This window comes from Mustela nivalis (genome assembly GCF_964662115.1).
Source record: "Mustela nivalis genome assembly, chromosome: 9".
NCBI classification, from domain to species: Eukaryota; Metazoa; Chordata; class Mammalia; order Carnivora; family Mustelidae; genus Mustela; species Mustela nivalis.
Genome location: NC_139028.1, coordinates 119398344 through 119416856, shown reverse-complemented (window position 1 = coordinate 119416856; position 18513 = coordinate 119398344). Strand labels below are relative to the sequence as shown.

Here is an 18513-nt window from a genome sequence, read left to right as displayed (position 1 = left end):
TGGTGCTGCGTGTCCCCTGGCTTCCTGCTCTGTGTGCCCGTAGGCTCTACAACCCTAACTCTAACCCTAACCCTGACCGTGCCTTCCCCAGCGCGGAGCTCACCTTCCTTCCCAGGCCACATCCTGGGTCTGGGCTGCAGCCTTGCAGCTGAGGGCGGGGGTCATGGTGAGACCTTCCCGAACATGCTTATTACATATGACCTCAAGTGTCACAGCTGGGAGCTTGGCCAGGTGGTGCTCCTCTGACCTCCCTGACTCGGGGAGTGAGGAAGGTGTGTCCATGGAAGCGAACTGTCCTGGGGCAGTCGGGTACGCAGGAGGAGGAGGGCGGGTCTGCCCTGCCCAGGACTCTGACGGCCAGGGAGATGGAAGCGGGAGTGCAGGAAGCTTGCTCTCAGGCCTCGGTGAGCTCTCGGCGGGGCTGGCGCTGGAGGGCTGTACTGGGGGTGGAGGCCATGGGCTGGGTTCAGAACACCAGCTGCGTCCTGAGAGGACCAGAGTCCTCCCTCTTGTGTCTAATCTGCCTCCTGGTCCACGAAGGAGAGTTTGGGTTCCCAGTGCAGGTGCGGTTGGGTTCTGGAGCAGTTCCAGGTCAGTGGCGCGGGCCGGTTTGTGCGTGCGGGGTAGGGTGGTCATCGCAGAGCAGGAGTGTGTGGGGCCGCCCCCGATGACGATGGTGGCCAGCTGCTTGCCCTGTGAGTGCGGTGTCGCCGTGCCCCCTGACCTCGGGGACAGAGAGCAGTGTGTTCAATACCCTCCACTCATCAAGCAGAGCCACTTTTCAGGCAGTGTGTGATCCGAGGACCCCCCGGAGGGCTTCTCTTGGTGACACCTGCCCGCCCCTGGCGTGTCTTACAGATCGTGACGTCTGCATCCACAGACCTGCAGGATTATACCTACTACTTTGTCCCGGCCCCCTGGCTATCTGTGAAGCTCCTGCGGCTGCTGCAGTGCTACCCGCCCCCAGGTAACCGGCGCGGCCGCGGCCTCTGGGAGCTGCTTCGGGGCTGGGCTCCGTGGCTTCTGTCTGCTGCCTTTGTGAGTCCTTCCCTGGCGCTGGCCCTTCTTCTGTGGCCCCTTTGTGATGCTGCTACACGTCTTGGCCTTCCCAGAGCAGCTGGTATAGAACTCCCTGTATCTTTTGGGAATGAAGGTGGAGAAAAAAATCTTTTGGTCCGTCTTTCAAACTTTTATATTATGTGTTTTGCCTGTGTCTCTGAGATTTTATTTTCTCTCGATTTGTGTGCTCCGTAATGCCGCGAAAATGTCAGACACCTTATTTGCTTTAAAACACATGGGGAGGGGCGCCTGGGCAGTTCAGTGGGTTGGGCCTCTGCCTTCAGCTCGGGTCATGATCTCAGGGTCCTGGGATTGAGCCCCGCGTCAGGCTCCCTGCTCGGTGGGGAGCCCGCTTCCCCCTCTCTCGCTGCTGCCTCTCTGCCTACTTGTGATCTCTCTCTGTCAAATACATAAATAAAACATTTAAAAAACCCCACAAAAACTCATGGGGAGTTACCCTAGCTTCTGAACCCTCTCATTTGAAGTAGCTCCGCGGTCGGACCGGGAGCTCCTGCTGCCCGTCTGCCCCTTGTTGTGAGGCACCATGGCTGGGAGGGAAGGTGGGTGGGGGCCTGGCCTGATGGTGCTCTGTCTCGCCCAGAAGACCCGGCAGTGCGAGGTCGCCTGACCGAGTGCCTAGAGACGGTTCTGAACAAAGCTCAGGAACCACCAAAGTCAAAAAAAGTGCAGCATTCCAACGCCAAGAACGCCGTGCTCTTCGAGGCCATCAGCCTGATCATTCACCACGACAGGTGCGTCAGGGTCACTGTGCTCTCCGTCCGCTGGCCGCGCCCCGTGGGAGGACGCGCCCCTCTTGAGCACGTGGAGGTGTTCTGTTCTCGTTGATGCCAGGCCCGCGGGGTGTCACTGAGTGCTCCCCTCTCTCCCGATGCGGACGCGTCGCCTCTGCCCTCCGCAGACGGGTGTGGGCTCCCTGTGTTGCCCTTTCTCTGCTCCCCTGCAGCACCTCGTGCTCTCTCTGGCCTCCGAGCTTGCGCCCTGTTCGCCGTGGCCCTGCCTGTCCCTGAGGGCCTCTCCTGTTCCTCCTGGTGCTCTGGTCCTGCCCGGCTTCTCCCATGACCTCACAGGAAAGGCGAGGGTGGGTGGCTGGTAGCTTTCCTGTGACACAAAGCCACACTCAGTGTTGGTCTGAGGCCTTTCTGGGGGGTGGTGGGCAGCCGTGTGCGCCAGTGCGGCACAGGGAGACGGTGGCCGCACAGCGGTTTGCTTCCTGCCTTGTCTCCTCAGCTCCCGGAGTCCTGTGGTCTGACTGTGGCCTCGCGAACGGGTCTTGTTTTAGAGTTTGCGTTAGCATGCTGGTGTGGCTGCTGGGCGGGGGCTGTGCGAGATGCCACCTGGGTCCCCACAACGACAGAGGGCTGCACCCCACCCCAGGTGGGGGCTCAGGAGGCGTGGCGGAACCTCTCCCAGCCATCTTCCGCCTCCGCATTTCTGGCCAGATGTGTTTCTAGGGACAGAAAGCCCTACTGAGAACCCTACATCAGCAGAGTTGGGAACTGTTGAACTGTTGAAAACGGAGGCTTTGATTTTAGAGGAAGCCCTTTGGTCTGTTATTGAAGATACTTAGCGAGCAACAGTATCATGAGGGCGAAGTCGAGATTAAGTAGCCGCGCAGCTAGACTCCTTGGGAAGCGGTACTGGGGCCTTGTCGACCGCACGCCTCTGTGTCTGTGTGCGTGGCTCTCAGGAGTCTGCTTGTGGGCAAGGCCTCTGTTCGTCCATTGGCCAGGGCTTGCTGCCTCCGGCTGAGATGAGCTCTCTGGCCCCTTGGCGAGAGCCTGAGCGTTCCCTCTGCGAGCTCAGCACAGAGGCTTAGGGACGCTCAGCTTGGGAGTGTGCCACTTCTGTCACCAGCTCTTAGGAGTTGGTGGAATTCTGCAGATGAGGTGGCTGCGAACAGAGCAGATGCAAAACTGGCCTCAGCGTTTAAGTTCAAAGCTTCTGTGGTGGGGGGCCCTGAGGTTTCCGTCCAGCAGTGAGCTGACCGTCCAGCTGACCGTGAGCGCCACCTGCCGTGCTGACCTGTGGGCGGCCCTGTCTGTGGGGCACGCGCTGAGGAGCCCCTCCCCGCCCGCTTCTGCTGTCCATGCAGTGAGCCGAACCTGCTCGTTCGCGCCTGTAACCAGCTGGGCCAGTTCCTGCAGCACCGGGAGACCAACCTGCGCTACCTGGCGCTGGAGAGCATGTGCACGCTGGCCAGCTCCGAGTTCTCCCACGAGGCGGTCAAGACGCACATCGAGACAGTCATCAACGCTCTGAAGGCAAGTGCCTGTGCCCCGGGGCCGGCATCCCGGGCCTTGTTCTCTCCTTGCTGGTGGGGCCGGCTGGGAGCACGCAGTCCGGAGCATCCTGTTCCGCACAGAGCCGAGTCACGGGAGATGTTTGAGTCGATGCAGACTGTTCTTTTTTGTAGAAAGAGAAAATATTTCGTCCTTGTCCCTGAGAAGACTCACCCTTTGCAAAAGAAAATTCACCTTTCTTAAGGAATTTAAGTTCCAGAGTTGGAAGAGCCAAGTTGAGGCCGCCTGCTCCCATTCCTTGCCATTCCTCGGCGGGCCGGCTGCCCTCGAGGGGACAGCACGGCGCCCCCAGCGTTACTGATGCTGGCTGAGGTGCGCCAGAGAGTGAAAGGCAGGGGGTCCGCTGCAGAGCCCCTGGTTCTGACCAGACTCACGGTTAAGAGCTGTCTGACTCTCCCTTTGTGGTTTCGCATGTTCGGGCTGTGTTTTGAGCAAGAGGCCACAGAAGTGCTGGCAGCTGAGCTTTTTGGTTCTGGGTGCTCCTGGCCCTGGCTTCACTGCCAGGAGTCAGAGAGACCTGCCCTCACCCTTGCGTGTTGCTTGGTGGTTCAGCCGTGTTTCCCAGCCTGTCCTGTGCTGGGAGCAGCTGGGGTCTCACTACATTGTGGGGGCTGGCGGAGCAGGTCTCGGGAGGGGCCCGCGAGCGGCACTGTGATAAGCTCCCAGGTGGTGCCGGTTGGCGGCCGTGCAGTGGAGGCACCTCTCACCCACCCCAGGGATGCGCTTGATTCCGGCCAGTCCAGGGCTGCTGGGCCCACGTGGAGTGAGGGGCTCTGCGTGGGCGCAGTGTGTCGGGGATCCCTGGGTCTGGATGCGCTGCAGGGAGAGCCGGCAGCGAGCGCTGGGTCGGAGGAGGGGGCCTGAGCTGCGGGGGCCTGGCCACCCCACCCACGGTCTGCTTGAGCGGTTTTTCACGCTGTGCCTCACTCCCCCAGACGGAGCGGGACGTGAGTGTGCGACAGCGGGCCGTGGACCTCCTCTACGCCATGTGTGACCGCAGCAACGCCCAGCAGATCGTGGCCGAGATGCTGAGCTACCTGGAGACGGCCGACTACTCCATCCGAGAAGAGATTGTGAGTCCGACGGCCGCTGGGCCTCCAGCCCGGTCTGCCTCTCCCTAGCGCGCGTGGCTCTGTTCGACGTTGTCCTGAAATTTCCTTGGTTCTGGGGAGAGATGCCTTCACCGTAGCTTCCCGTCTGCGTCCTCAGCGGAGGCTTTCAGTGTTTTAGGAGGGACTTTAAAGAACCTGTGCAACAGGGACCCTCACAGTGAGATACTTGTGCAACTCAGGTGACCATGAGTTCAGATTCCTGTGGGCCAAGGTCTGCAGGTCTGAGCCACGGAGCTCCTGCTTACGCGCGGGGCACCTGCTCTCTGCTCCGTTGAGCACAGCCGCCAGTTCCCACCGGGCGGCCTGCGCTGCTGGCAGCGGTCGTTGGCGTAGTGGCCGCACATGCCGAACACCTTGTCAGGGTCCTGCACATGCCGGCTTGGGGAGAGGCTGACGGCGATGCAGAATTGGGGTGCGCCGGGTTCCAGGTAGCCTGTGGCCAGCATACGGGGGGCCCGAGTGTGTGTTGTGATTTAGAGGGCTCAGTGGAGTATGTGTGGAGAGATCGGTGGCCACGCTTCTGGGTACGAGTGTCCCTGCGTGCGGTCGGACACTCAGGCTTCCAGCCCATCACTTAGGGAACGGCTGTGGCCCCCGTGGCCAGGCTGGGGCAGGTGCTGGCTCTTCAGTGCTGAGTGGTATGCTTTGGTGAGGAGCAGGGCTGCCCTGGAGAAGGTGGTCAAGGAAGACTCCTGGCGCTGAACGGATGCCCACCCAGGAAGGAGGGCTTGGGCATGGCAGGGAAGCCAGGAGGGACGGGGAGGAAGATCCAAGAACTGACATGCAGGGGAGCGTGGGGTGGGTGGGGTCAGGTCTGGAGGGCGGCCAGGCAGCAGGGCTGAGGCTGGATGCCTGTGCAGGTGGCGCTCCCTCGCTCTGGGGACCGTAGTCAACGGGATACGGCTTTCTTCACTGCCGGGTGTGTTCTGAGCAGAGACAGAAGGGGCGTGTTCTTCCAGTTAAGGTCTTGAACGTTAGCCAGTGCCGTGTTGGCTCTTACTCCCTTTCAAATGACAAGTGACGTTCCTCAATCCGCTTTCGTTGAATGAGGAGTGAAACCGACCTTCTCAGTTTGCAGGTCAGTGCTCTGTCCGTGTGCCTGTGCAGCTCGGCGTGTCTGAGGATGTGCCCTGGGGTCGCGCTGGCGGCTGGGCTTCCACACCTGGGTGTGCCGGCTGCCGTGCTCACGGGGGGCCTTTGTGTGCATAGGGATGGCAGGTCCTATAGGCAGGACAGTGGGCCTGCTTGTGGTGTGGCTGCGGACTGGTGGAGGCAGGGCTCGGACCTGGGCAGGGGGGCGGCTGGGGAGGAGCTGTCACGGGGTGCGCAGCATGGGTGGCAGCGGCAGCGAAGATGCCGGCCTGTGTCGAGACGGCGGGGAGGCCCTGAGTGCTCAGCCTCAGGGGCGAGCTCTGGGTTTGAAGGGTTTGAAGCCAAGGCAGTGACATAGGGAGTTTTGGAGCGCGGTGCCGGGATCACTGTGGAGAGCCGATGTGGGTGCCAGAGGGTGGGCAGGGCACGCGGCTGGTGGTCTGGGCTCTGGCAGCGGCTCCGGAGCGCAGTCAGGAGGCTGACGGAGTAGGGGGTGGGCTCTGATGACAGGCAGCTGCTTGAAGAGCAGCTGGTGCCGTTCAGGGGAGTTCGGCGCCCCAAGAAGGTGACTGGGGGAGGGGGCGTGGTCGGCTTTTGGGCAGCTCAGTGCTGTTGCCCTGGGGCAGTGCGTGGGGTCCATAGAGCCCTCTGGAACGCATGGGGGTGAACGAGTGGGTGCGGCCTCCTACGAAGAATAGAGGGGACAGTGTTGGGAAGGGCCGGCCGGAACAGGAGGAGACCCAGCGGGCCCTGGCGCTCCGAGGATGGGGCTGCTGAGAGGAGGCCCCACGCCAGGGTTTCCTGGACTGCAGCCGGATGGCAGTGCAGGGCACGGCTTGCTGTGCCCTCCTGCAGCCGTAACCTGACCCTGTTGTGTTTCCTAGATTCTTCTAGACTAGGAAACAAGGCATGAGCCTCCTAGACCTTCTGAGTCTATTCCTGGAGGGTGGTCTGGCTTTCCCCAGTTAAGCCACCAGTCTTAACCTTCTGGGCTCCCCTGAGAACGTGGTGGAGGCTTCTTGCACACCCAAGCTTTGGCACGTGCGTAGGTCCTTCCGAAGCCCTGGAGTTGACATGGGGCAGCATGCCATGGGGCCCAGAGCACCTCCCCTGAGCAGCCGCCCCTGCAGGTGCTGAAGGTGGCCATCCTGGCGGAGAAGTATGCCGTGGACTACACGTGGTACGTGGACACCATCCTGAACCTGATCCGGATTGCTGGTGACTACGTGAGCGAGGAGGTGTGGTACCGCGTCATCCAGATCGTCATCAACAGGGACGATGTGCAGGGCTACGCCGCCAAGACGGTGTTCGAGGTGTGGCCCGTGTGCCTTTCTCTGGGTAAAGCGTGGGGTCCCGGGGGGTGTCGCAGGGCACCATGTGTTCCCTGCCGGCTGTTCTGGGAGGTTCCAGCTCGTGCTGTGGACGCCTCCTTTGCTGGAGCTCGTCTCTAGTGTGCACGAGCCTCCGTGGTGTGGTTCTCAGGCTCCGTTGACGAGGGGCGTGGGCCCCCAGGAGGATGGGGGTGCGCACCTGCTCCCCCTGCCCCCGGCCGGGGCCCAAGTAGAGCACAGGCCCCGTTCCAGGGCTGGACGGGCCGTGTCTCTGCCTCGGGGACTCCCTTGCTGAGGACATAGCTGCAGAAACGGGAAGGGAAGGAAGGGTGGATTCGGGCGCCGGGAGGGTCTCCTGGAAGCTCTACCGGGAGCTTGCACCTACATAGGGAAAGTGACCTGCATCTTGTTTCAGTGTGTCGCCGCCACTACCGCTGCCCTGCTGGCAGATGCGTCCCCACTTGTTGACCTGGGCAGGGCGGGGCCGCCTGTGTGTCAGGCTCATTGGGCTCTCTGTCTTACAGGCTCTTCAGGCCCCGGCGTGCCATGAGAACCTGGTCAAAGTCGGGGGCTACATCCTGGGGGAGTTCGGAAACTTGATAGCCGGCGACCCAAGATCCAGGTGAGAGAGCCCCTGGGAGTCGGGCGGGTACCGTGGCGTGTCGTGGCCCTGGGCCTCCGCGGACTGAAGGCTGGTGAGGGTCCTCACCTGCTTGTTGGCACAGCCAGAGCCAGAGCACTTCCGCTGCGGGAGACTGTTCCGTCTTCTCTCAGGCTGTACCGACGGGGTTTCTAGTTGACCGGAGGGGAGGTTTGCGCTTAGTTTGGAGCTGGAGGTGCCGGCCCAACCGCGCACTCTTGCACGTTACCGGGGTGGTTCTGGCGTGGTGTGGGTCCTTTTCCCAGTGCTGCTCCATGCCCACTGTGACGGTGAGAGGCACAGGTGCTGGGGTGCGCACGGGGCATAGGAGACGAGGGGCGACGTGCCCCCACTTTGCCTCTGCCCCGTCTGCCCGTCGCAGCCCCTGACCCAGTGCCCTGTGTGCCCTCTGTGTGCCCCTGACCCAGTGCCCTGTGTGCCCCCACAGCCCCTTGATCCAGTTCAACCTGCTTCACTCCAAGTTCCACCTGTGCAGCGTCCCCACCAGGGCGCTGCTCTTGTCCACCTACATCAAGTTCGTGAACCTCTTCCCGGAGGTGAAGGCCACCATTCAGGACGTGCTGCGCAGCGATAGCCAGCTGAGGAACGCGGACGTGGAGCTGCAGCAGCGGGCGGTGGAGTACCTGAGGCTCAGCACGGTCGCCAGCACTGACATCCTGGTAGGCCCTGGCTGCCCTGTGCCCCTGCTGTGCTGTCCCGGGTCTCGGGCTTGGAAGCCACGGGGCTCGGAGCCGTGGCGACCGGGGCTGCTTTCTCCAGGCCACCGTCCTGGAGGAGATGCCGCCATTTCCGGAGCGCGAGTCTTCCATCCTGGCCAAGCTCAAGAAGAAGAAGGGCCCGAACACCGTGACGGACCTGGAGGAGGCCAAGCGGGAGAGGAGCGCGGATGTCAACGGAGGCCCCGAGCCTGCGCCAGCCAGCGCCGCGGTGGGTGCCCTCCTGCTGGGCGGCCCGGTCCCTGAGAGTCAGGGCCGGCAGAGCCTGCGCCAGTTTGAGAATTCTGTGTTAAGTGTTACAACGTGTGCCAAGAATGAGGCAGTGCGTCCAAGCTTAGGTCTTCACCTCTCTTTCACTCGTGACCTCCAAAAGCTCTTTCCACTCAGACCCTGTGGCCCGTCTTCTAGAACATCTTTCAGGTCGCTGTCTTCCGTCCAGAGTCCACTCCCAGTTCCTCTCTGTCTTGTCTTTGGCTCAGATGACGTGGTCACTTTTGCGGGATTGCCCTGTGTAGGAGGCCTGTCCAGCTTTTTCTTGTTGGTTGAGAGCAGACCGAACCCAACTCATGCTGTTCTTAGAGGTTTTCAACAGTGGCTTGGGTCAGTATCAATTTCTTTTTTCTGTGTGACATGGTGAGAATATTCACGTGTGAATGAACACTCATCTCTTGGTGCTTGTCAGGTGGGAGACGTAGGTCCAAGAGTTGTATCCGCGTATTGTCTTTTCCTGACCGGAATAGGAGTTTTCTTTTTTTTTTTTTTTTTAAAGATTTTATTTATTTATTTGACAGACAGAGATCACAAGTAGATGGAGAGGCAGGCAGAGAGAGAGAGAGGAGGAAGCAGGCTCCCTGCTGAGCAGAGAGCCCGATGCGGGACTCGATCCCAGGACCCTGAGATCATGACCTGAGCCGAAGGCAGCGGCTTAACCACTGAACCACCCAGGCGCCCCGGAATAGGAGTTTTCGTGAGAGCGTGCACACCAGCCCTGCCACGTAGCTGCCACCTGGGCGCTGGGACTGGCTCCCCAGGACTGGGGGCTCTCTGCTCGGTTATCACGGAGGGGATCCTGGGGAGCTTTGTTTCCCGTCTGGGATCTTGGTCCCGTGACGTGAGTGATGCTACTGGCGGTATCAGGTGGCTTCTGTGAAGAGGAGTGTCAGAGAATGTGTGCCGCGTGCAGACAGACCAGGGCCTTTGCTTGTCAGGAGCGTGCTGATGTCTGAGCCCTGGTTCTGCTCGGTGGGGTCTGCTTGCGTGGCCCCATCGACCGTGTGTCCGGCCTCGAGCCGAGACTGCCCAGCCTGCCATGAGCTCTGTATTCAGTGCTGTTTCTCCCCTGACTCGAGGTCCCTGCTGCAACAGGGGTCCCCTGAGCCCTGACTCTCTCTCGTGGGGGGTGCCTTCTTTAGTCTGAGCTTGCTGGCGTGTTTGCTTGTGATGCCTGTGGTTTCCGGCAGCCGGATGTCGCTGGTTTCTCAGTGAACGTTAGATCCACGCTTTTTCTCCAGGTGGTCGTCATCCCTTTGTCCCTGAGGAAGTTAACAGGGTGGCTTTTCCAAGCTCTTTGCCTCTGCGCCTGTTCCCTGGGCACAGAGTGGACCCGAGTCTTGAAGGCCTTGACTGGCTTCCCCCATCCAAGTACGCAGACGCTTGTTTGTGAGGAGGTCCCGACGGTCACCATATGCCAGGGTGCTGGCGGTGGCTGGCGTTGGGGAGTGGCTTGACTCTGGAGGCCGTGGCTCTGCGGCTCGTGCGTGGACTATGTTCATGCCCCACCAGGTGGAGTCTTCCCACGGTGCTGGGTGGGGGCTTCCCTGCCAGCAGTGGCATCTAGAGCCGGACACACATGATGCAGCATGGGGCTGTCTCCCAGGAGCAGCAGGGCTGGCCTCTCTGTGCCTTGGGGGGCAGCCCGCACCCTCCTCTCCAGCCGCCCCAGCGCCAGCCCATCGCGCGGACATGAGCGCCGAAGGTGGGCTTTAATGTCTTCTCACCGTTGTTAGTGGTGTCTCCTTATTTGGTTCTTGACTTTTCTGGAGGGGCGTGTGTGTACCAGCTTGTGGGCCACACCTGGTTTGCCCCGCTGTGCCCAGGCTATGGCACTTGGGAATCTGTTGGCTCCCTTTCTGCCTCTGGCTGTGAGCAGTGAGTCCCACTTTGAGAAGGCAGGAGGGATAAGATTGAACAGGTTGTTGTTAGGGTCCGTGCTCCGGGACGGGGAGCGGCTGCCTCTCTTCCAGGTTCACTCGGCAAGTGTTTTACACTCCGGCTGTGAGCTTTCTGCTTGCCTGTGAGCGGTGCCCAGCAAGTGCTTGGTGAGTAGATGTTTGTGGTTGTGAGCTGAGAGCTGGCAGTGTTGTGGACAGCGTCACGGTGACAGGAGCGGTGATCTGTTCCCAGTGCTCAGGTGGCTGGGGATGTGGTCAGAGACCCCTCCGAAGGGGACAGGAGAAGCAGGACAGAAAAGGGGAAAGGTCCCTCTGGGCTGAAAGTCTCCTCTGGTCTTCCTTCCCACCTCAGAGGGGAGGCCCTGCCTCGCAATGGCCTTGAGGCGTCTGGATTTTACATGGAGAACGGTGTGTTGCCCTGTGGTGTGGTGCTGGTCAGACTGACTCACTCGGGGCCACAGACAAGGCTGGAAGCATGTTGTCTTTGCAACAGGCAGCTCTCCGTGCGTCCACCTTCTGTGGGTCTGGGACCTCGGCCCTGGGGTCTCCCAGTTACTTGGCTGTGCGTGGTGAGCACACGCGGCGAGCGTCTCTTGGTGGCACCAGGACCATCGCTGGTGGATGTCTGGAGACTGCCTGGTGCCCCTGGGGCTTTCCGGCTCAGCGGAGCTTGGAGTCAACATGCAGTCTGTAGGCGTGCGGGGCTCTTGCTGCTGTTCTGATTCTTGCTCTTGCGGCCGCCAAGGTGAGGAGAGGCGGCTTGAGCCGATGGGCGCTGGGCAGCCTCCCCGGGGACTGTCTCCCTGAGTCCTGGGAGGAGGAGGCGGCCGCGGGGAGGCGGTGGGTCTCAGCACGCCAGCCGTGAGCAGACCTGCCCCAGGGATCTGGGGCAGGAGTGGTCGTCCAGGGAGGTCCTCCCAACAGAACAGCCTTGCTTTAGTCTGTTGTGATTTTGGGGGGGTATATTTGACTTAATTGGACAAAATATTTTTTTTTTTCTTTAAAAATGTTCAAAAATATTTTTGAGAGACAGTGTACCTTCGTATGCTTGGTGGGGCTTGGGGAGGGGCAGAGGGAGAGAGAGAGTCTCAGTCAGGCTTCTTGTGCAGCTCAGAGCCCGACGTGGGGCTTGGTCTCACGGCCCTGAGCCAAGACGAAGAGTCAGACACTTAACCGACTGAGCCACCCAGGCGCCCTGGACAAAAGATTTTCTTTAAGAAACATTTGGGGCTCCCGGGTGGCTCAGTCGGTTAAGTGTCTGACTTCGGCTCAGGTCATGATATCGGGGTCCTCGGATCGGGCCCCGTGTCGGGCTCTCTGCTCAGCAGGGGGTCTACATCTCCCTCCCCCACCCGTGGTCCCACCCACCTTGCACACATAAATAAATAAAATCTTAAAAATCTTAGAAATCAAACAAAAACATTTGAATCAGGGCATCTGGGTTGTTCAGTGGGTTAAGCATCTGACTCTTGGTTTTGGCTTGGGTCCCGATCTCAGGGTCCTGGGATTGCGCTCCACGTCGGGCTCCGTCCTTGGCATGGAGTCTTCCTGGGACTCTCTACCCCTGTTCTTCTCTCTCTTGCAAATAAATCAAGAAATCTTAAAACGAACATTGGAACCATTATTCAGGAACCAGTGGTAAAGATCTTGCAGTAGGTGGTGAGGGGAAATAATCCCCATTTAGGCTGTAGGTCTGTCGGCTGTGGTAGTCCCCTTAGGTGCTCCTCAGATGGTCAGACTCCTACGACGACGGTGTTAGGAATGCAGTGCCGTGAGGAGCTGTGCTCCCAGGAGCACTGACACAGGTGCAGGGCGGGCCAGGAGCCACCTGGAGAGGTCACATACACACCCTTTCTGATGGTGCAGAAGTTTCTGGCATTCCTTCTCGCAACAGCTCCTCTGTGGTCCCCATCCCTTCTCTGCGGGCCCATGTGACTGATGCCGCTCCTCTCCTGGGCCTTCCCTTTCCTGAGGAGCCCAGCCCGTCTGGTGCGCCAGGAGCAGCCGCAGCCTCAAGGAAGGAGGGGCGTCCCCGGAGCAGGCTTCTCGGCCCCTTCAGAGCACACGCTCTGCGCAGAACACACGTTTTGGGATGCCTCCTTTAGCTTGGAATGGCATCGCTACGTGATACCACCTGTGACACGAGATCCTTTAGAAGTTCAGTGTGACGTTGTCACTCAGCGTGGAAGGGAAGGGGCGGATATCTGCAGAAACGGAGATGGACATTCACGTCCCCAGGCCTGGGTGGCCGTGCCGGAAGCAGGCGGCGGTCAGAGGCCTTGGCTGCGGTGCGACCTGCCAGTGCCCCCGGGTGGGCGCTCACGTGCTGGGGCAGGCGCTCGGCCTCCCTCGGCTCACGGGGTAGTCGTGTTCCTGGGGCGGTGGGTGTGTCTAAGGCCCAGCAAACGTGAGCGCGGCGGTATATGGAGGCGTCAGGGCCTAGTCCGGGCATCCCAGACTGACTTGTGCCTCCACGGACATGCCGTGAGCGCTTAAAAGTCATTCCAGACGTATTCTCAAGGCCAAGTGGCCCGCCCCGGGGCTGATGAGAGCCTGCTCGCCGCCCGGGGTGCGGGGCCAGATGTTCGCAGCAGCTGGGTGAGTGCTTTGTGCGGCAGTGGTCCCCCGTGGGTTGGCTCTTTGTCTTCTGCTTAGGATCAAAAAGCAGCCGTTAAAAAAAAGTGTGTCCTGTAGGTTTTTTAATCTGCTTTTTCCTCTGTGACTCAGGAGGATTTACACACGGGTAGACTGAGAGCATGTGCTGGCCGCTCAGGGACCCAGCTCTCAGCTCACTCCCCCTTTGGAAGGGGGACCCTGGCGTGTGAGGCCTCAGTTCTTTCTGGTCTCCTTTGTGGCAAAAGTGTTTTCAGAACTTTTTTTCCCGTTCAGGTAGTCTTCATGATAAAAGGTTGCTCTTTTTCTGGTTGTGTGAGATTATGACTGACCCTCCAGCTGGGGGCTGCAGGCTTGACCCTGGGGTACAGACCCACTCCCGTGCTGCGCGCTGGCCCTGCGCAGCCTGGCGGGAGCCGTGGGCGGGGGGGGGGGGCGCAGGCACCTGTGCCTGCTTGGCTCTGGCGTGTGTGCAGGTTTCCCGCTGACCCTCACCTTCCCTGTTTTCCAGTCCACGCCTTCTCCATCGGCAGACCTCTTGGGTCTGGGGGCCGCACCCCCTGCCCCCGCAGGCCCCCCACCCTCCTCCGGCGGGCTGCTCGTGGACGTGTTCTCAGACTCACCCTCCGCAGTCGCGCCCCTGGCTCCCGGCTCTGAAGACAACTTCGCCAGGTAGTTGGTCTCTTGTGTCCTCGAGACTGGGACTCTCTCGGCGTCTGGCTCCTGCCCGGGGCTCACAGTCTGCACCAGCTGCTGGCAGCGGGCCTCGGTCCTCACTGCCCAGAGCGTGCTGGCGGGTTTGCTCTGGACCTGGCCCCATGCTCATGGAGCGTCAGTCCTCACTCGAGAAAGGTGGTGAAGTTTCTGAAGAAGAGACTTCTATCTGTGAGCATGCCGGCGGGTGCCCGGCCTGCCCTTGTGTTCACGTGCACTCCTTAGCACGCCCTCCTGCTTCCTCCCTGTCTGTCTGTGGCGCTGCCACCCTCCCCCGCCAGCCCCATCTTCCCTGCCTCATCAGGACATCCCTCCCCCACTGTGCATGGAGCCCTGCTTGCTGTGAGCCCTCCGCGGGGCGCTTTGTCCCCGTCTCCAGGACATGGACATCACAGTGCCCTTCCCAGCGTGTTTTCTTTCCTGCTTTCTTTGCTGTGTGGTTCCGTACCTTCGTTCTGTCTGCTCTCTGTCCCTTGTGTGTCTGCCGGTCTTCAACTGGCCAGGAGGTGTGGGAGGGCCTGGCCTGGGGATGGGGTGGGCCGGCCAGATGGAGTGTCTTCACAGAGCGGCCCCTGTCCTTGGCTGTCCCGATGACAGCAGCAGGATTTGTATCGTTTTGTGGTTTTCCGGTCTCTCGGTGTTTGTGCTGCGTGTGAATTCTTGCTTCTTGCTGCTTGTTGGAGGTGGTGAGGAGACGTGGGTTCGGACGGGTGTGAATTATAGTCTGTGGCTTCTGGAAGTGTGGAGTTGGGAGATTGAGAAGCACGCATACCGCAGGCCGCGAGGCCTGGGGACAGAGCCGGGCTCTACACTGGACGACCTGTTCTGGGCAGTGGTCTGGTGTAGGGGCGTCCCCCGACATGCTTGGCCCTGGGGTGTGCAGGTGCACATGGTGCCTGGGCCACAGGCCTCCTCACAGGGGTCGGGGTGTGGGATGCGTGGTGCTGTCTGGCGGCAGCTTGCCCACTCCCCAGCAGGGCATCTGAAGTGGGGGATCCTGGCCACTGGGGCCTTGTGGCCACACCGGTGGTCAGCCCTAGAGCCGTGGCCAGCGCCCTGCACCAGCTCTGGCCTGGAAGCACGTGCAGGCTGCACCGTGTGCGCGTTGGAACGTGGGTTGGCGTGTTTGTGGGGGACAGAGCCCCACCCTGTGCTGTCCTGTCCTGTGTGGTCACATCCAGGTCTCCAGTGGGCACCCTTTTCTGGTGTTTCTGTAATACTTTCCTACCTTAACTTTACTCTGAGTCCCATAGAGGTTTTTCTGGCCTTTTTGTTAGACTCTTTTTCAAAGCAGATCTTTAGATTTCCATTGGGTGGCTCTGAGGGATTCACACTCTGTCCCTTCCCCCTAGGTTTGTCTGTAAAAATAATGGTGTGCTGTTTGAAAACCAGCTGCTTCAGATTGGACTGAAGTCTGAGTTCCGGCAGAATTTGGGTATGTGCTTTAATTACTCAACAAAAACCTTCACTTAGGAGCTATGGGCAGAAAATATTCACAAGTCACGCATCCAATAAGGGCTTAGTTTCCAGAATATACAAAGAAGCCCTAAACTCAGCAACAGAAATACAACCCGACTCAAAGATGAGCAGAGGACTAGAGCCAATACCCTCCGAGAAGAGCCTGCCCACAAGCTGGGATGCGCACATCAGAGCTCCGGTGATGACCCGGTTCCCGCCGTCAGGACGGCTGCCGTCCGCAGAGAGCGGGAGCCCCGCGTGTGGGAGGGCGTGCAGGCTGGACCCTGCACCCGCACGGTCAGCGGAATGGAAGCCGGGCAGCTGCTGTGGAAGACGTCGTGGCGGTTCCTGCAGAAGTTGAGAATGGAATGACCGTGTGATCGGCAGTTCCTCTTCTAGTTATGCACCCAGAGAACCGAAAGCGGGGACGCGTGTGGACGCTTGCACGCCCGCGTTCACAGCTGCTGACCCATGGGAGCAGCCCCCACGTCCATCGATGGACACGTGGGTACACGTGGTCCATCCACAACACCATACTGTCCCTCGGTCCCACGGAGGGACACACAGACACCTGCCACAGCTGATGGACTTGGGGGACGTGATGCGGAGTGAAACAGGCCAGACACAGAGGGACAAACACTGCAGGATCCCACCCAGATGGGGTCCCTGGAGTCTCCGGATTCGCAGGGACAGAGAGTGGACGGCGAGCGCCGGGGAGGGATGGGGGTCAGAAGCTCAGGGGGAGAGAGTGGACGGTGGGCACTGGTCCTGGGGGAGGGATGGCGATTGGTGTCTCTGGGATGGAGAGTGGACAGTGGGCACCAGGGCTGGGAAAATACGGAGGTTGGGGTCTCATGGGGACAGAGTCTCCATTTAGGTGGATGGAAAGTTCTAGTCTCCATTTAGGTGGATGGAAAGTTCTGGAGAACCTTGGTAAGGACGGCCACACTACACTATGAATGTACTTAGTGCCCTGGGCTGTGAGCCGAGAGATGCTGAAGGCGACCCATTTCATGTGTGTGTTAGCAGGACTTTTAGAAAATGCTTTTGAGGCTTTCCCCAGAACGCACTGCTGGGTGCTGCTGGGGGCACTGGTGGACAGACAACAGCCTGTCTCCCTCTTGGGTGCCACCTCTGAGCCGTTTGAGGGCGGTGTCTTCTGTGTAGGAACAAGTGTGCGTGGGGACAGAGGAGAGAAATAGCGCATCTGCCCTCCAGGGGTGCATTAGGGACTCTTGGAGGGTCAGCAGAAGCCTCCGCCCAGGGACTCTACTGAGAGAGGGCAGTGACGCGCCCCCTCAGGGCCGGGGCTGCTGCCTGCTGCGCTGCCCTCGACCTCAGGAAAGGATTTGAGATGCACTTTCCGGCCCCAGCAGGGGGCGCTGTGACCCCATGTCGCCCCGAGTCCCGGTCCCGCCCCCCCACCCGGAGCTCCGCCCCAACACCGGGCCTCTTGGGTGTTCACCATCACGGTGCAGGGTGTGTATGAGACACACTGTGTTTTCTCTTCTAGGTCGCATGTTTATATTTTACGGAAATAAGACCTCCACGCAGTTCTTAAGTTTCACTCCAACGCTGATCTGTTCGGACGACCTTCAGACCAATATCCTTGGTCTCGTGTCCTCTGTGCCCCCAGCAGACAGGCACTTGGGGCCTAGAGGAGGGTTTTGGGGAACTTGTTTTTTAAAATGTATCTGACAGAGAGAGAGGGACAGCGAGAGAGCGAATGGAAGCGGGGAGCGGGAGAGGGAGAAGCAGGCTTCCCGCGGAGCAGAGTCCCGTGTGGGGTTGTGACTGAGCGGTTGTGACTGAGCCACCCGGGCGCCCCAGGGGACTGTGTGTGTTTGCTTGTATCAGAAGAGCTGCCATGGCGGCCTCCAGCCGCTGTCTCGCCTCCCGAGGGAGCTCCTCGTGGGGGGTGGGGGGCTCGGAGGAGTTTGTGGGGACCGGCACGCAGGCCTCCAGCGCCCAGCCCTCAGGTTCCTTGGAGTCACTTGGTTTTCCTTGTTCTGTCCTCTTGTCATGTGATGTTCAAGCCCCTCTGAGCTCTGGTCTCCCCTGGGCGTCCCCCTGAGTGAGCAGCTGCTGAGAACACGCGCGCTCGGGTCTCCGGCTTGGCTCGTGCTGTGCTGTGCCCACACTGGAGCCTTGTCCCCAGTAAGTGCCAGGAACGTGGTTGGAACGTGCCAGCCGAAGCCGGCTCTGCTCTCCAGATCTCTGTCCCAGGGACCGGCTGAGCAAACCAAGTGAGGCTTGGGAGCGCCCCCCCGCGCACCTGACAAGGGCATTGCCTCTCCTGAAGGAGGTGTGCGAAGCAGCAACCTGCTTGCCGCAGGCCAGGCCCACTTTTGTTGTAAGGTGACAGTTGAACACGGATTGTTAAAGCAAGTGTTTCTGATCGATCATTAGAAATAACGTGTACGTAGAATCAGGTGTACCAGAGGTTTCTTCCAAGACCAGGAGCATGAGCTCTCTTACAGACCCTGTTCTAGAACGTTCTGGGGCTTGCTCAGCTTGGGCACAGTTCCCCAGTGTTGACACGGCCTCCTTGACACATACACATCTGAGCTTGCAGACCAAGCCTGTGGACCCGACCGTGGACGGCGGCGCACAGGTGCAGCAGGTTGTGAACATAGAGTGTGTGTCTGACTTCACGGAGGCCCCGGTCCTCAACATCCAGTTCAGGTGAGCAGCTCATGGGGCTGTGGGCCGGGTGACCAGCCTGCTCTGCTCCGGAGCTTGGGGCTCTGGGGTCGTGCCTGCACACGGCCATGTCCCTGGGAGTCCTCTGTCCTCACTGAGTCCTGACTGCGTCCTTCCTTTGGAGGCTGTTGTGAGGGCTGAGGGGGTGATCTAAGTGAGTCGCGGCCCCCACCGTGCACGTTACAGTGTTAGGTAGGTGCACAGTGTCTGGGAAATGAGGGAGAGGCGGTATGTGCAGGGTCCGGGAGGCCACTGCGAGCCAGCGCTGTGTTGCTCAGGTCCTGTGCTCTCCAGCTGAGCAACAGGAATGGGGTGGGGGGTGCTGCGCTATGGGGCTGGGACCAGCTGGGTCCTGTGTGCCCCTGCGTGGCCCTGTGTGCCTCTGTGGGTCTCTTGTGGGGATGGCACCCCAGGCTCTCCATCGGGGGTGCATTGTTGCCTGGTGTCCCCTACGTGCTGCTTGGTCATTACCTTTTTTAAGACTTAACTTACTTTAGAGAGTGAAGGAGAACAGGGGAGGAAAGAGAGAGAGACTCTCAAGCAGACCCCAGTGAGTGCAGAC

General features: G+C 60.3%; 1 protein-coding gene and 1 long non-coding RNA gene across 19 annotated transcripts in view; one reads left to right on the top strand and one right to left on the bottom strand.

Moving 5' to 3' along the window:
- AP2A2 (adaptor related protein complex 2 subunit alpha 2) overlaps nt 1-18513 on the top strand; it is a 78745-nt gene that overhangs the window by 57753 nt on the left and 2479 nt on the right. For 8 of the 18 annotated variants that reach the window (XR_014316400.1, XM_082749340.1, XM_082749338.1 and 5 more), the window contains 12 exons: nt 859-967; nt 1664-1811; nt 3173-3341; nt 4316-4453; nt 6715-6897; nt 7440-7537; nt 8004-8235; nt 8336-8503; nt 13588-13748; nt 15143-15225; nt 16762-16851; nt 17810-17933. Coding sequence is in view for 15 of the 18 variants with exons in the window: in XM_082749340.1 (XP_082605466.1) it covers nt 859-967; nt 1664-1811; nt 3173-3341; nt 4316-4453; nt 6715-6897; nt 7440-7537; nt 8004-8235; nt 8336-8503; nt 13588-13748; nt 15143-15225; nt 16762-16851; nt 17810-17933 (1703 nt within the window). In the remaining 3 variants the exon portion in view is untranslated. Of the gene's footprint in view, nt 1-858; nt 968-1660; nt 1812-3172; nt 3342-4315; nt 4454-6714; nt 6898-7439; nt 7538-8003; nt 8236-8335; nt 8504-13587; nt 13749-15142; nt 15226-16761; nt 16854-17809; nt 17934-18513 lie in introns of all 18 variants that reach the window. The other 10 variants (XR_014316401.1, XM_082749339.1, XM_082749342.1 and 7 more) reach the window with 2 other exon arrangements.
- LOC309873545 lies at nt 9271-13581 on the bottom strand. Its single transcript, XR_014316407.1, has 2 exons — nt 12400-13581; nt 9271-12362 (listed from the first exon to the last, which is right to left on the bottom strand). It is a non-coding gene; the product is annotated as an uncharacterized lncRNA (long non-coding RNA).